General features: G+C 36.8%; 3 protein-coding genes across 3 annotated transcripts; 1 reads left to right on the top strand and 2 right to left on the bottom strand.

Moving 5' to 3' along the window:
* Nucleotides 1–5: 5 nt before the first annotated feature.
* LOC116304522 (uncharacterized) lies at nucleotides 6–6,500 on the bottom strand. Its single transcript, XM_031714269.2, has 23 exons — nucleotides 6,266–6,500; nucleotides 5,698–5,751; nucleotides 5,445–5,570; nucleotides 5,137–5,217; nucleotides 4,960–5,051; nucleotides 4,648–4,881; nucleotides 4,343–4,471; nucleotides 4,156–4,248; nucleotides 4,025–4,086; nucleotides 3,517–3,560; nucleotides 3,396–3,438; nucleotides 3,210–3,277; nucleotides 3,045–3,137; nucleotides 2,910–2,939; nucleotides 2,184–2,256; nucleotides 1,958–2,100; nucleotides 1,703–1,837; nucleotides 1,525–1,622; nucleotides 1,351–1,446; nucleotides 719–859; nucleotides 551–642; nucleotides 421–480; nucleotides 6–342 (listed from the first exon to the last, which is right to left on the bottom strand). Exons 1-23 carry the CDS (start codon nucleotides 6,425–6,427, stop codon nucleotides 317–319), a joined length of 2,175 nt encoding a protein of 724 aa, XP_031570129.1. The 5' UTR covers nucleotides 6,428–6,500; the 3' UTR covers nucleotides 6–316.
* A 475-nt stretch (nucleotides 6,501–6,975) lies between these two features.
* Nucleotides 6,976–11,674, top strand: LOC116304525 (kelch-like protein 28). Its single transcript, XM_031714271.2, has 4 exons — nucleotides 6,976–8,051; nucleotides 8,452–8,625; nucleotides 9,000–9,299; nucleotides 10,355–11,674. The coding sequence occupies exons 1-4, from the start codon at nucleotides 7,073–7,075 to the stop codon at nucleotides 10,615–10,617; spliced, it is 1,716 nt and encodes a 571-aa protein (XP_031570131.1). The 5' UTR covers nucleotides 6,976–7,072; the 3' UTR covers nucleotides 10,618–11,674.
* A 69-nt stretch (nucleotides 11,675–11,743) lies between these two features.
* LOC116304526 (ceramide phosphoethanolamine synthase-like) lies at nucleotides 11,744–15,318 on the bottom strand. Its single transcript, XM_031714272.2, has 4 exons — nucleotides 14,503–15,318; nucleotides 13,701–13,823; nucleotides 12,699–12,779; nucleotides 11,744–12,191 (listed from the first exon to the last, which is right to left on the bottom strand). Exons 1-4 carry the CDS (start codon nucleotides 15,316–15,318, stop codon nucleotides 12,168–12,170), a joined length of 1,044 nt encoding a protein of 347 aa, XP_031570132.1. The 3' UTR covers nucleotides 11,744–12,167.
* Nucleotides 15,319–15,817: the final 499 nt, after the last annotated feature.

A 15,817-nucleotide genomic window follows, 5' to 3' on the forward strand; every position in this document is an offset into this window, starting at 1 on the left:
AGCATTAGTAACTAGAAATGTCGGTTTGGAAAAATGTTTTTTTCTTTCCACTTGATTAGTATTTGTCATTACTAAAGTAGCTGCAACTTAAATCAGTATACATTAAGCATGCATTATGCATTATATTTAGTACTATTAATAGCATTGATATTGATATGAGATTGAACACACAATCTACTGAGCTGATATATCCAAATGCAAGTGTGTCACCCCATGATGCATCTCATGGTATATCACGTGACTGAGGGATGCTTCTCTGGATATCTCACGACGTTCATTGACGATGATGATTGACACGAATATCAGCAGCTGGTTGTCAGAACACTGACAAGCCTCTTGGTTCTAAGGTAATGAAGAGAATAGTCTCAATTAGAGGTTTATTTGATTTGTTAAGCTGTGTTGAACACATCACCGACTTACCGACACCAAGACGGTCTGGCCTGGAAAAATCATGTCCAGTAGTTGTACGTTTTGTTCTTTCTGAGGAATATATTATCGAATGTCAGTTAATAAGTATGATATTAAATACATGTAGAAAAGATGGGCCTACCTTTGGAGTGATCGTAGTGAAAGTAGTGAGAGTCCACACTGGTAAAGGGTTTGGCTGTCGTATTAATGCTACCCTTTTGCGCTGAACTATAACTAAAACAAGTTTGAAGATAAAATTATAAATGTTGCCTCTTTCCCGTGATAATATGTATTCTACCAATACCAATACCTTTTCTCTTCTGGTGGGCGGTAATCTGTCTTCATGACTGACGTCATCTCTGGTTTTGTCCCTCTTGTCAAAGCCAACTGCTCAGTGAAGCCTTTGTCGTATTCCAAAAAGGCTTTTCTCATATCCAGGCTAATCGGGTCTCTTGGAATAGAAAATCGAAATAAATATTAAAAAACAATAACAGTCGTTTGATTTTTAGGCCCCGTCCACACGTATTCGGAAATTTTTGTATCCGTATCCGGAAATTTTCGAAAACGCTCCGAATACGGATACTTGTGGACGGTCGTATACGCAAATGTTCGAATACGCTGACGTAAACAAGATTTTGCGCATGCTCAATAAGAAAACTATCCTTCAAAGGGCCTAGGCACTCTGAGCGCACATCAGAGCGGATCAAGAAATTTCTGGATACGTGTGGACAGTGAAAACGATCCGAAAACGATTCGAATACGCTGCGTGTGGATGCGAACATTTTCGTATCCGCAAAAAAAGATTTGCGGATACAAAATTTTCCGGATACGTGTGGAGGGGGCCTTAAACTAAACTCGATAAAGAGATTAAGTATCTTAGGGCTAGATCATTTAGTATTAGTTTTGTACTTATATTGTCTAATACAGGGTGTTACTACTAACCTCATTTTATTCATTTCCTTCAGTCTCTTCTGTATGGTACTCACATCGTCTTTTACTGCACTTTGCTTCGAAATGACGGTTCTTTCGGTTGATTCACTGATAAAAGGAAAGTAAACTTTGAGGTTCATTTTATTCAGCTCATTACAGTTCTAGCTTGGCATGTGGAATATTTACCTCGGATAGACATGTGAGTAATCTTGTTCAGCGGTTTGTTTCTTTCCTGCAGCCGGTACACTTGAATCAAGAGGGGCCTTTTTAGAAAACTGATGATGCTAAAAAGAAATGAGGCAAGACAGTTAATCAGGTTACGTGTCTAACATTGTCTCAGTCGCAAAATATGCTTTTAGTTCACCTGCTCCGATCTTTTTGGTTCGCTGTCTGCTCCTAAGATGAAGTGTGAGGTGCGGTTGTCACCGGTTCGTTCCAAACATTCCACATTCTTCTCTTTAAGCATCACTGATAGAGAATCTTGATTTTGAAACTTTTCCTTCGACAAAAAAAAAACACCAAAAATCATGAATGTACTTAGAAATCTTCTAGATCTAAAGACTCGTGAGATAAAATCTTTTCCCGGTCAATACATAAACTATTTTTTCCCAGTCTGTACCTGTTTCTCCGAGATATAAGGATCTGTAGGGGGTACTATTAATGCGCCATTTGTATCCAGATGACGGTATTCTGACAGAGGTGCACGTCTTGGAGTCAATGGTCTAAAGTCTGCAGGAGGTGAAGGGAAATCTTTGCCGAACACTGAAATATTACATATAAACAGTTAGTGAAAACATTGTCATGTTAATACAATGGGTGTAATAGGTCTTCATGTCTGTCCTGACCTGATGCTTGTCTGTAGGCTTGAGCTGTTGAAGGGTTAGCGGCCAGCTCAATCGACTGTTTGGCTAAACGATTCTTCACCCATGTAATTAAATAAGTAAAAGGAAAATATATATAAATAAGGCTACGTTTACATAATACCTCATTGAAATTTAAACCAACCAAAGAGTTGTATGCGTATACGTTTAGGCGTTCCATTTACAGACCCATTATAAGGAGCTCTGCTATCTATCCTGACAAGAGTTCAAACGCCTAGAGTGCTCGTACTTGTTCCGTGAAACAAAGTTGCATAACTAGTGACTAACAGTAAAACAAGACCAAAGTAAAACAAAAGACAATGGAATTATTATGTACTACTATGTATTATCAGTTACTCTTCTTGAACAGGTCGAGTTAAACCACTCTATTTAGCCGTGCAAATTCAGAACCTGCTCTGCACATGATCAGACCGTAAAACCATTATTACTGCGCATGCTCAACGGAATAATGCGCAGTATTAAGGGATCTGGATACTAGATTGTAACAGCATATTCGGTTAAACAAACCTACTTTTTTTTTATAATTAAAGTTATCATTCTTTTGTAAAAACAATGTACTGCTATGATCGAATTTGAACCGGTAAATGACGTCTGATGCTTCGTAAACGTGGCCTAGTTGATCAATTATTAGACTGAATGACCCCTTACCGATTACAAAGAGTGTTCCGCTTTAAAAAAGGTTATTTTTACCTGCTTTCTCTTCATTTCTCTTTCTCTTGCCTTTAAATGATACAAACAATTTTTATTTATTCATATATACTACTGAAGGTGACGGACCGGTCGGTATATGAAGGTGTTCTATATGTCATGTTGTCAGTTACGTACCTCTGCAGCAGCTCTGCCTTCAGAAGCATGGTACACGAAGTCTGATTGTTTCGTAGACTTTTGAACACTGAATTTATTGGTTTCCGGGATAACCTGCAGGAAATGTCAATGTCAAAAATCAAGAGAACAAAAAGAGGAGTGATCTTGAGTACGGTTAGTTATTACCTGAGAAGACAAAGGCGGTAGAGCAAACAACGGCTTGAACTGCCACGAATCTCGGGCCACCACATAGTCTGAAATGGAAACAAAAATTTGGATCGTTTTCACGAATTGAAATAGCTAATAACCTTGATGCTTTTCGAGTGTTCTTCATAACGTAGTACTTGATATACACAAGGCTCGTTACTATACCTTTATGAGAGACAGATTTCTGTTCGTCATGGTGGTCACCAAGCTGCAATTAAGTAAAACACATACCATCAGTATATAACACTGAATTCCAAGGCCTTTAGTATTGTAGCTCCTAAAATACCTGGAAGTGAGTGCTGATGTGGTAATATGGATGACTTGGATCATCTGGTAAGCAAATAGTATAGAATACATTAGAACTGATTGGAAAAGTATATCTAACCCTTAAGCTGATCAGTATTGGTGATGGGATAGCATGTTTTCATGTAGTGAGTTCCAGTATAACTTACACTTAGACTGATCAGTATTAATATAACTTTCTTGTTGGATGCTTAGAAATGGCTTCTCTTTTCCCTCTGCTTTATCAGTTGACAAACGTGAAAAATAAAAGCTCAAGAACCTCATACCAGGAATTTCAGAACAACTGTTTACCAGGAAAACAAGCCATACTAATATCAATTTCTCATGCAATCAGTTATAACGACAGCATTTGCCAGGAATTCATTTAGAATCATTTGCTAGGAAAATCCTGGACACTACCAACAAAACCATTCACCATTCAGGATTTTGAAAAACGAATCACTAAGTCCCACTCCTCTCCTCTAAATATTGGCAGATTTATCTTCACTTACTGTAAATGTACTCTGCTAAAACACTGTAATCTATCTCTCCACCAGGTTTGAAACTGTTACTCCTGTAAAGCAAGTAGAATTTAGTGTACGATTTAATACTCGTAATAACTTTATTCAGTAAACATACTTACCGTGTTATCAAGTCGTTTATCTCCTCTTCTGTTACGGATAGTACATACGTAGTTATCATGACTTTGAGTTGTTCTTTCGTTATGCATCCAGATCTTTTAAATATTTAAAAGGTATATCAATCTTGATGAATGGAATGTGATATATTTTTACAAAGTTTGGTTACAAAAATAACATTTATTGTCTTACCTATCTGTATCATACTGGGCAAATATCTGTTGTATTTTGTCTTTCTGTCCTGCCATGTCGGCTGTTATGGCCTTGTTTATCCTTTTTCCTAATGACATCTTGGATTTGCTTTCCTTTGTACTTGCTTGTCTGCAGATTAACATTTATTACTAGATTTGGTTATACATCTTGATTAATCTTTAGTCTCATATACCGTATAAAATACACATCTCATTCACTCTGACAGCAAGCCGGTTCTAGTCATATAAGCCAGGTAAGCTCCATGAAGAATGACTTCCATCACTATCATGTAGAACATTACATACCTTGGCAACGAAAGACGACGAGCCCTATCGGTGATGCCCGAAGAGAATGGTTTGATGTAGAAGTCGTTCCGAGTGACAGAGTAAGGCATGATTGGATGTCCTGAAACATTCCAGTCTCCATTCCTGAACACGTTGGATCGATAAGTCTCAAGTGCAGTATTGGTAGAAATGGATGATGGGTTATCTGGTGACATTTTTGATGGCAGAAACCTGTTGCTGGTCTCTGTATCATAGCTGACAAGAAATTATGAAGGGCAATACTCAGTTATAATGGCTGAATATTCCAAAAATCAAGTATCGGCATCAACTTACTAAGTGCGGGTGTCTCCCATGTAAAAATGAGTAGTCCTTAAATCCCTTGTGTGATATTTTCTTTCTTTAGTACTCTCAGATGTATCTACCTTCTGCAAAATAAATTGTGATGACCATAAATAACAACTGAATATACTGAGTGGCAAAACAAAATGACTATAGATTGAGCCTGCTTACTTTGGCTTCATTGAAGGAACTATCATAGATCGAGCCGTCATTTCCAATTTTCTTATTTACCAAGTATTTCTTCGCGAAATCCTAACGAGAGAAAAGTGAAATTAATTTTCAGTCTTAATGATAATGGCAGTGAGATACTTCGTACAGATATAACTAATGATATATCAGTAATATACTTACGAATATAGCCAATGTACACCAGTACTCACAGATATGCAATGATGTATCAGCAATTTATTTACAGATATGCAATGGTATATCAGCAATACACTTACAGACATAGAATGGTATATTAACAATTTACTTACAGGAATACTAGTTCCCAGGTCAGGCTGCGCCTTTTTAGGAGCATCCAACCACTTTTTTTCAAAATCTTTTGATGTTGTAGGAAGTTTATGGTTACTACTACTGCCAAAACTAATACTAGAAACATCCTGAAATATCAACATTCAATGCATGCATTAGAAGTGTTATATAGATAGCTTACTCAAGTCCATAACGCCTAGCTTCATTCCGGTCCTCGCGCATTTTTTCATGCCTTGGAGAGAAATCTTATCTTACCCGATCTACAGATTTGACCTTTCTCCTGGTGTCATTCAGTGCTGGCAGTGGTTTCTTTAAAGATTGAAAAAAAATTAGTTCAAGGGAGGTATGATCGAGTACTGATCTTTACGCCGACCCATGCAGTCGGTGGGCAGTTCAGAACTAAAAAACAGATTAAAAAGGAATTTCGTTGTTGTTTCAAACAAATTTCCACCCTGTTTTAGCCATTTGACATACTCATTACGGATTTATTACTCTTCCCCACGGTCGACAACAACAAAAAATCACCAAGAAATTGTGCAGCTGTGATCACTCACGAGCCTTTTGAAAGGACCAAGTACACTGATACCTGCTATAAGTATCAGGGAGGGGGGGATATTAACGTATTCCTTGATTACGTACGCATCATAATACTTTGTTGCCGTATGCAAGCACGCGCTATATACCATCACACAACACTACAGAACCTAGATCTATCATCCATGGCCATGGTATCTAAATATAGTGAAGGTGGAAAGCCTCTTTAAAATAAAACAACTAAAAACGGCTCAGTTTTCGAACGACAACAGAGAAAATTGGAATTTACCTTAAAGTTGTTCGAAGTAGTAGTGTTCCATGGATCTAGCCTGGTGACTTCCAAGTCCCACTCGCCTTTTTGTAGTACATGATCTTTTACCAGAAGATCTTTAATAGCGTTGCTAGAACTGAGTCGGTCGGGTCCGTACAAACTATCACGGAAGATATCCATTGCTTTACAAACAACCAAATCCACGAATTATGACTCGTTTACACATACATTGATTTCTGTTTACCGATCCACTAACGCAAAGCAAGCAATACTGACCTTCGTGATGTTGCTTAGCAACGTCTAATTAGTATTCATCACGCTAATTGTTATTAGAATCTAATGTTCCTTTGTTTTATAATCAATAACAAAACAAAAGCAAATACAAATAAAAGCAATACCGTAATTTTACATTAAACGTTAAAACTGAATGCTTGAAACATAAACCAAGTTGCAAGTAGAAATGAGTGTTACTATATCAATGTATAGCATAATAAATAATCATACAGAAACTATAAAATGTTTTCTTAATTTAACTCGTGTAAAACTTTAAAAAATTATGAATCATGTCATCGTCGTCATCTTTATCTTATATAGCAGTGGGCATATTAGCTTTCTTATATACGAGAAGTCCACAATAATCGTTCCTACCTGGAGTGCTGACGTCATGTGATAATGATGTCAACGCTGGCCTCAAATACAACGGGCTCACTAATACTCTTGTTAGTTCTCTCAACTCATTTAGATTTGGGTCTCTTGGTGAGCGCTCTTGGTAAGCATTGATCTTTAAAAAGGAGATCAATAATCCAAGGAGACCACTACATTGACATGCTAAACGAAGGAGAGAATGTAGGGATAGAGTTTCTTCATTCAAAGCAGCTTCTTTCAGGTTTAAATCAACTGAGACAGCGACGTGAACTTTGTGATGTGGAGCTGTGTGTTGGTAATGTTCAAGTGTTGGCCCATCGTGTTGTACTCTCAGCTTGTAGCGCTTATTTTGATGCAATGTTTACTGGCAACCTGTCTGAGAGTCAAAAACAAGTCATTTGTATCAAGGAAATCGATGAAGTTGCTTTAAAAATCCTCGTAGATTTTGCATATACTGGCAAAGCCGAGGTCAATCAACACAATGTCCAACTTTTACTCCCAGCTGCCAATATGCTACAACTTACTAAAGTTAAAGAAGCGTGTTGTAGATTTTTAGCTAAACAACTACATCCTAGTAACTGCTTAGGCATTGCTAAGTTTGCAGAGACATATTCTTGTTATGGTTTGGTAAAAAAAGCCAAAAGGTTTGTACAAGATAACTTCAGCTATGTCATTCAACAAGAAGAATTTGTACTATTGCCGTTCAACCAACTGCTTGAACTTGTAAAAGACGATAACTTGAACGTACCATCAGAACAAGTCGTTTTTGAAGCTGTTATTTCGTGGGTGAAATATAGGATTTTAGAGCGGGGACCCTATCTAGCTAGTTTACTCCAAGCAGTTCGTCTTTCGCTGTTAACTGTACGATTTCTTAACAAATGTTTTGAATCAAACGAGTTGATAAAATCAGACCGTAAATGTCAGAATCTAATAAACAATGCTCTAAAACATCGTCTGATGCCAGCTAAAAGACATTCCTTTGAGCAAGGCAACCAAACCCAGAGACGTCCAGTTTCTCGTATTTATGCGCTTGGAGGAAAAAATGGGTTGTTTGCGACTTTAAGTAGCGTAGAGTTATATGAACCACTGAAAGAAAGATGGCGGGAAGTAACTCCTATGAACATGAGACGATTCGAGTTTGGAGCTGCTTTTTTAAATGGTAAGAGAAAAACTATAATCAATAACTAATATAATTATACATTAGCCTTCAGCCATCCCTAGCTGATATCGTGTGAACTTGACATGATAAATGTATTATTTGTAGGTTTTTCTGTAGATAATACATTTATGTCAAGTTCACTCAATGTCGCAATGGAGTATAAAATACGTTTGCTCAAGACCTCCACAGTTTTATCTCCAGCCTACGGCGTGGGCAGATAATATAGCCTTGTCTTGACATTAACAATACCTTGGCCAAACTCGTCCAATAATTTTCAATTTGTCAATGTTAGCCTGTCTGTGCAAGGTAGCACCATTTGAAATCTTGTTTTATTGCACTAGATTAAAAAAAAATACATTCCCAATGTGATTACTGATTTAGAACTTTTTATGGTCTACAGGAAAACTGTATGCAGTTGGCGGGTTAGTGTGTGGAATGGGTTTACACAGTAGTACTAGTACACCCTTGAGGTACTGTGATAACAGTGTGGAGTGCTATGATCCTGATAAAGCAGAATGGACAGTAATGACACCCATGCACCAGTCTCGCAGCAATCATTGTGTGCAAGCACTAGGTAAAGACTTTCATATCATAGAGTTAGGATATGCACTCAGATTGGTTGAAAACTGTGCTTTATCAGTGAACAAAGCACAGTGCTGATGCCATCCAAGCGCACAAAGTGCTGCTAGAACCTGCAACTGTCTTTCTTTTTACATAAATATATTCAACACTGAAAAAAAAGTAACTATATATTAAAAAGAATAAAACAGCTTTTTTTGTGCTCCATTCAGTAATAAAGCACTTGGAAAGCGCCGTAAGCACTCAAGAAGTGTGAAAAGCTATGTTTATTACAGAATGGAGCACAGAAAAAGCTGTTTTATTTGTTAAGTATGATACCTGTAGATACATGTAGATTTGTTATCATTTAGGCTTCTTTTTCCCTTCCAGATGAGTATCTCTATGCTCTAGGAGGATATGATGGTACAACCTACCTAAATACTGTGGAATGTTATGATGCCAAATCAAATGAATGGAAACACTGTGCACCCATGAAGTTTAGTCGCAGTTGTTTTGCAACAGCAGTTGCAGATGGCTTCCTGTATGCGTTAGGTGGATATGGACCTTCATACCTCAGTACTGTAGAGCGTTATGACTCGGAAACTAACACCTGGGAAATGATGGCTGCTATGAGTACAAATAGGATAAACTTTGGTGTGGGTGTTATTTCTGGTTGTCTTTTTGTAGTCGGTAAGTTATTATTATTTATACATCTTCTCATTAATCCCATATAGGTAACTGTCCAATTATTTTCTTAATTGCACAGGTCTTGTTGATATGGGATTAATTAGGCAGCTATATAATTAATAGGTAACGGGATTTCATGCTCCCCAATCAAAAAATAATTAGACTCGAAAAATTCCTCTGACTGCCAAATTGGACTCAGCCTACGGCCCCATCCAATATTGGAAGTCCTCGGAATTTTCCTCATCCAATTATTTCTTAATTGGGCAGCATGGAGTCCTATTACATATACTTATTATTTTATTGATGTGTATTAATGCTCTCTAACATCTAAGCAATATATATTAATTAGCTGTGAGCTCAGTTGGTTAAGCATTGGTTTATTGTGCAGGAGGCCATGGGCTCAAGCCTAAGCTGGACCATTACTCAAGGTCTTTAATTAATTGAGCAGAAATTGTTGCCTTTATAATTATATCTACAAATGTTTAGACTTTGAAGAGGGTCTGGAAGGGTTTTGCAGGAGGGGAATTTCAGGGAAAGATAGAGCATGATTTGATGTCCAACCCCCCCCCCCCCCCTGTTGCAGACCCTTTTTACCCTGTCTCTCCATTATTCATCTTCCTTCTTGCTCAAGTTTAAAGTCGTGTTCAGTAATGAACCAAAAATGTCAAAATTGTAGACAGTGAGAAGAATAACTACCAAAAACTATTTTTGTCAGAGAACAACAAAGAATGGCTGTATCAAGCTTCCAAAAATATATGGAGCTCTTGTACGTCACTCTAGCGTGCCCGCCCTAACATCAATATTTAAATATGTGCGCCCAAATGCCAATGGTACACTGAAAAAGATCAGGTCACAGATGCAAATTTGTCTGTAAGAGTTTTTCAAAGATTCTTTATCAGAGACAAACATTTCAATAGTATTACTTGTTTGTTATATTAAAAGATTACTGCAGACAAAAATGGAATAAATTTGCACTCCGCTTCACCCCCACCCCCCAAACTTTCCATTGCTGTATCTATTGACATTAAAGTCCTTTATAATATTACTTATGTTTGTAGGTGGTCATAATGGTGTATCCCATCTTAGAAGTGTAGAATGTTTTGATCCTATCTCTAATGAATGGACAATGGTTGCTCCAATGAATAAACCAAGAACTGGACTTAGTGTTTCTGTACTCAATCAACTGCTGTATGCTGTAGGAGGGCATGATGGATGTGGATATCTTAATATTGTTCAGTGTTACAATCCTCGTACCAATGCCTGGCATAATGCTGCACCAATGATTTCAAGTAGATGTAGTTTTGGAATTGCAGCCATGTAGTCTGACAAGTTTCTACCTTAATTAATAGATGGTATGTATCACCACATTATATATTTTATTTAAAAAACAAATATTTTAAAAAACAAAATGGATTTGAAAGCTATTACTTAAATATCAATGTTGATGGACATCTGTATTTAAGAGTCACAGATGTCCTTCTCTTTCATATACCTTCAAAGGCTTTATACATTTTGAAATCACATCTGTTTTGCAATTGGAAAGAGTCTCAGCACATATAAGTATTATTGCAATACTGAAATCTTTAGTAATGAATGTTTTCCAATTTTACCTTGTGATAAATACTTGTACATTTTAGAAAATAAGATAGATTATAATTGATATCAATTAATTTCAGGACACCGACATCCTCTCCACATGTATCTGGATATTTTTGAAAGAGAATGTTTTATTATGTTTTCAAAACAATTGTTGTTCACACGTAGCATTTTCAAATAGTTTACACCTGTGCACATGTATCCATTTTCCAAAATTGCATTTTTAAGGCCAATCTGCAAAGAAAAAATATTGTTTTTAAAAATATCCAGATACAGCTGATGGATGGGGCTTGAATGTACATAGGGAATCTTTCCTTTTTTTTACAAATTATAAGAATCATATCAGGAATGGACTTTTGATAACTTCACTGTTTATGTAGTTTATCCCCAAAGAGAACTAACAGTCAGAAAAGATAAACTTTGATAACATTCTGTGGTGCATAAACATTGTAATAATGCAGTAAGTCATTGTTTTTATATTTTAAAATGTATATATCTCATTTTAGGCGTAGATAGGTTTATGATAAATAATTACGCATATTAAATATTTTAAATAAATTCCTAGAAAATACAAAACTTGATTAACCTCTTTACCAACTGAAATAACACTGATTTGATTTTGGAGTAGAAGACAGATGACTTGATAATATCATAGAATATTACAGTCTACACAAGAAAGGGTACTTTGACTAGTTGCATGATTGGTCTTCCCTTAAATACTATTAATTACCAAATAATATCAATCCTATCAATGTGAATAAATGCAATCTAATCAAATTAAAGTCTATCTAGTCTTTCCATGTTTTGATGGTTATACTAAAAGGTATGCTCTTCCATCTATGTTATTCAGTCTTTCCATGTTTTGATGGTTATACTAAAAGGTATGCTCTTCCATCTATGTTATTCAGTCTTTCCATGTTTTGATGGTTATACTAAAAGGTATGCTCTTCCATCTGTGTTCTTCAGTCTTTCCATGTTTTGATGGTTATACTAAAAGGTATGCTCTTCCATCTATGTTCTTCAGTCTTTCCATGTTTTGATGGTTATACTAAAAGGTATGCTCTTCCATCTATGTTCTTCAGTCTTTCCATGTTTTGATGGTTATACTAAAAGGTATGCTCTTCCATCTGTGTTCTTCAGTCTTTCCATGTTTTGATGGTTATACTAAAAGGTATGCTCTTCCATCTATGTGCTTCAGTCTTTCCATGTTTTGATGGTTATACTAAAAGGTATGCTCTTCCATCTATGTTCTTCAGTCTTTCCATGTTTTGATGGTTATACTAAAAGGTATGCTCTGACCTGAGAGTTAAAATATTTATATTGTTACTATCTAAATATAAATTTGATTGAAATACAACAGCTGTTGTCAATCTGTATCAGAGGAAACAGATTCTTTATGTATTCCTTTCAGGGCTCGAAATAGGAATTTTTATTAGCCTTCCATAGTAAAGGAGCATGGTAAAAGGAGGTCATTCCAGTAAATATTGCATGCCATTTTATTATTCATTTGTCAGCACATTGTTATTTTCTCCTGCCAAACCTGAAATTTGGCCTGTCATTTGGCCATTGGCAGGCAGCTATTTTGAGCCCTGACCTTTAAATATAAAAATCTTATAATATGTCTTAAACTATTTATACATATCAAACCTCTAATAAGTGGTGTTTTTGATCAAAAATATTCATACATATTCAACCTCTATTGAGTGGTCTTTTTGATCAAAGATATTCATACATATCAAACCTCTATTGAGTGGTCTTTTCAATCGAAGATTTTCAAACAACCATAAGAAGCCTTTTTGTACAAACCTCTATTAAGTGGAGTTGTGATATCAGCACAACTGTTATCAACTGAATAAATCCTAAAGAAATCAAGATCTGAACCCATGTCTGAAAATAAATATTTAATGAACGTTAATTCTATCGATAGTAAAAGAGTAGTGTGTGGACTGGGAAGCATCCTTGCTGTGTAGTGAAAGTCTGTGAAAGGAAACCCTCTTCTTTTCTCTACCAGGGGCCACAGAGCACCCTTAAAAGTGAAGGGGCTAAGGTTAGAAAATATGAGAGACTAGTATGGGAAAAGTCAAAGGATATTTACGTAAATCCTCTATTTAGCCCCCTCCCCCCCCCCCCCCCCCACTCTAATAAGCCCCCCTCTCCAATAACCCCCCCCCCCCCCCCTTTTAAAGGAAAAAATTTGTTAAGCTCCCCCTCTCTTTTTAGCCCCCTCCCCTCCCCCTTCACAACTAAAGAATCACGTGGTAATGTACCAATGGAACATTTAATGATTGTTTAGAACATTTCGTTTTAGCTTGCTTTGTTAATGTTACTGTGTTTTAGTTTTGCTGCTCACAATAATCGTAAATTATACCTGAGAGACTAACACAGGTGAATCAAACAATAAAAATTCCATGTACATCACTACAGATTATGCGAGATGGTCAATAGTAATGCTTCCGTTTAATCCTGAGTTACAATCATATTACATCCTGACAGCGTACAACTTACTGCGTTTCGACTAAATCAATAAGCCCCCCTCTCAATTAAGCCCACTCTCTCCAATAAGCCCCCCTCAAACGTGCCTGAACTAAATAAGCCGCCGGGGGGCTAAATAGAGGATTTACGGTATTCCATGGTGGAGGATAGAGTATTTCTTTTCTTTTTGAGAAGTTCTGTACTGTGAATTCTTGTATATCTATAATACTGACCGGCTTATTACGGTGTACATCTCCAGTATATTCGTCGTGCATATGATTTCTCTTTGGCAAGAGCATAGTAGGTCAAAGAAGGGAGTAAAGTAAAAGTGCTTACCCATAGTTTGTCAAAGAGAATAGCCATCAAGGTGAACTGTATAACGGCATCAGCACTTGACACTTTCCATAACCAGAACACCAGCCAAGTAAAGCGATAGTTCAACACTTCTATCTGAAGATCCTTTCATATCGAAACAAGTAATTATGGTAAATAGTATAAACAAAGCTAACATAATTAAATCAAACAAGGGAGCATGTCGTACAATTATATTAAAATCATCGCCGTCAGACCTCTAATATAAGCGAACAATCCGCGTCAAGATAGGGGGAGGGGGGCGTTGACTGTACGCATAATTGTTTGGGCGGATAAATTTCGTTCGATGCCCATCTTTTAAAACGAGAAAAAGAACAGTTTGAATAATAAACGATGGAAGCTTTTTAATGTAAATTATACTCACTTATTGAAACGTGCTCAGCTGCCCTTTCTGACACTTAAACACTCGAATGAGTTCTGATGTATACAGTATTATAATAAATGAAGAAAACTCTCTTGATTCCTTGGCCTACCACCTACTGTTTCTAGATAAACTTAAATCATTTAAACCTTCCTTTGATATTTAATTCCTTTTCATCTAAAAATATCTTGTGTGTAATTGGATTATTGAATAAACAAAAACATCAAAGAGGGCCTGATGAAAAGATATGTAGTATTAGCATTTCATTTTTCCTCCGAGATTAACGTTACTGGTTGAATAAGACAGAACCTGATGTAATGAAAACAACAGATTGATGTGATAGCAACAAGAAACTAATTCATGGAGAAACTTTTTCTTCCTTTTTCAGAGATCTTTTTTACTTACCTTGGGTATATTTGAATTTCTTGACTCAAAAAGCTGAACATAGGACCTTAGGTAGAAGTCCCATAGTGCACTCCTCATAATCAATTGAACAGTCGCTGCTACCATTCTTACCACCACCGCAGGTCGATTCCAGTGAACAAGTTGTTCTCCTTCACGTGAGCACTCGTTTAATATCGCCTTTCTGCCGAGTTCTTGATCTCTAAAATCACTGCCAAAAGATACGACTCGAACTCGTTTTACAGGAGGAAAATGCCATAGAAATAGGGTACAAGCTGTTGCCATAAGTATCCCTCCGCACATATCACTGAATGCGTCTATAAGATATCCGAACGAACCAAAGCCTGACTCGTAACTATTCTTTTTATCAGTTTGAGCACGAAATACCACGCCGTCCAATATGTCAAGTTGATAGCGAATCTCGTACAAAAGCACTCCTAGCCTTCGAACACAAAGACTGCCTGATATCATGCACTTTGCTGCTACTACAGCAGCAAATAAATGAACACCACTTATCAGGTTAGGAGTTACACCGGGAAAACTAGAAATTCCCATTCTTTCATCTGCCAGTTCCATCAAAGGAAGGTTGATATAATGACTGGTGTGATCCTGCATTCGTAGTTTGACAGTTTTGACTGGGAACATCATGTATTTAGCACTAGAGGCGTTATAAAGAGACCCGTGATCAGCTAACTCACCGAAAAAACTAAGATCCATCCACACGAAAAACGTAAAGAGGGAAAAAATAAAATAAAATCCGCAGCTTTCCTCACAGCCCCCCATGTTGATCGTCGTTGATGCTATATTGACATACGTCATCAAATAGAAAAACTGCGCTTACTGTAACAATAATTTATTCTACTTTCCTTTTCCGACCTTTTCTCACGTCCTCGAAGAAAACACACCGATTCTGTTCATATATTAACAGTTGATAGCAAGTGTCGACGATCGTCGATTCATTTCTCATTTGTCATTTCAACCGCTCAGAAATAAACGAGTCGCTTTGGCGTTATCACCGAGGAAGGAAACAGTGAAAAGGAGTGCGATCTGTCCTCTCGATGTATACTGAGCCGATCGGGTACAGTACCCTGTGGGACTGATAATCGAGTGAAATGCAGTTGCTTTGTCTGAATTAACTTTTTTTAAATCTTTTGCCATCGGGCAAAAAAGGTTTTAAAAGCATTAGTAACGAAACAATAACATTGTATGCGCATGCCAATCACAAAAGAGGAAAAAACGTCGTCCATCTTTCTACCTTTCGCTTTGGAAGGAAATGAAAAAATGACAAGCTTGAATTTCTTCTGGTTTTGTCAGGTCT

This window comes from Actinia tenebrosa, unplaced genomic scaffold (genome assembly GCF_029948245.1).
Source record: "Actinia tenebrosa isolate PJP-AT-01 unplaced genomic scaffold, QUT_ActTen_1.0 PGA_scaffold1__47_contigs__length_23844297, whole genome shotgun sequence".
In the NCBI taxonomy this organism is placed as follows: domain Eukaryota; kingdom Metazoa; phylum Cnidaria; class Anthozoa; order Actiniaria; family Actiniidae; genus Actinia; species Actinia tenebrosa.

Excerpts from the sequence above, each read along its gene's own strand:
- LOC116304525 (XM_031714271.2), top strand. The coding sequence starts at position 7,073 with ATGCTAAACGAAGGAGAGAATGTAGGGATAGAGTTTCTTCATTCAAAG. Across the intron at positions 8,052-8,451 it reads TGGAGCTGCTTTTTTAAATG|GAAAACTGTATGCAGTTGGC; the intron begins GTAAGAGAAAAA and ends TATGGTCTACAG. Across the intron at positions 8,626-8,999 it reads TCATTGTGTGCAAGCACTAG|ATGAGTATCTCTATGCTCTA; the intron begins GTAAAGACTTTC and ends TTTCCCTTCCAG.
- LOC116304526 (XM_031714272.2), bottom strand. The coding sequence starts at position 15,318 with ATGACGTATGTCAATATAGCATCAACGACGATCAACATGGGGGGCTGT. Across the intron at positions 13,824-14,502 it reads GAAATTCAAATATACCCAAG|GATCTTCAGATAGAAGTGTT; the intron begins GTAAGTAAAAAA and ends TCGATATGAAAG. Across the intron at positions 12,780-13,700 it reads TTCTCTTTGACAAACTATGG|ACATGGGTTCAGATCTTGAT; the intron begins GTAAGCACTTTT and ends ATTTATTTTCAG.
- LOC116304522 (XM_031714269.2), bottom strand. The coding sequence starts at position 6,427 with ATGGATATCTTCCGTGATAGTTTGTACGGACCCGACCGACTCAGTTCT. Across the intron at positions 3,278-3,395 it reads GAAATCTGTCTCTCATAAAG|ACTATGTGGTGGCCCGAGAT; the intron begins GTATAGTAACGA and ends TTTCCATTTCAG. Across the intron at positions 2,101-2,183 it reads AGCCTACAGACAAGCATCAG|TGTTCGGCAAAGATTTCCCT; the intron begins GTCAGGACAGAC and ends GTAATATTTCAG.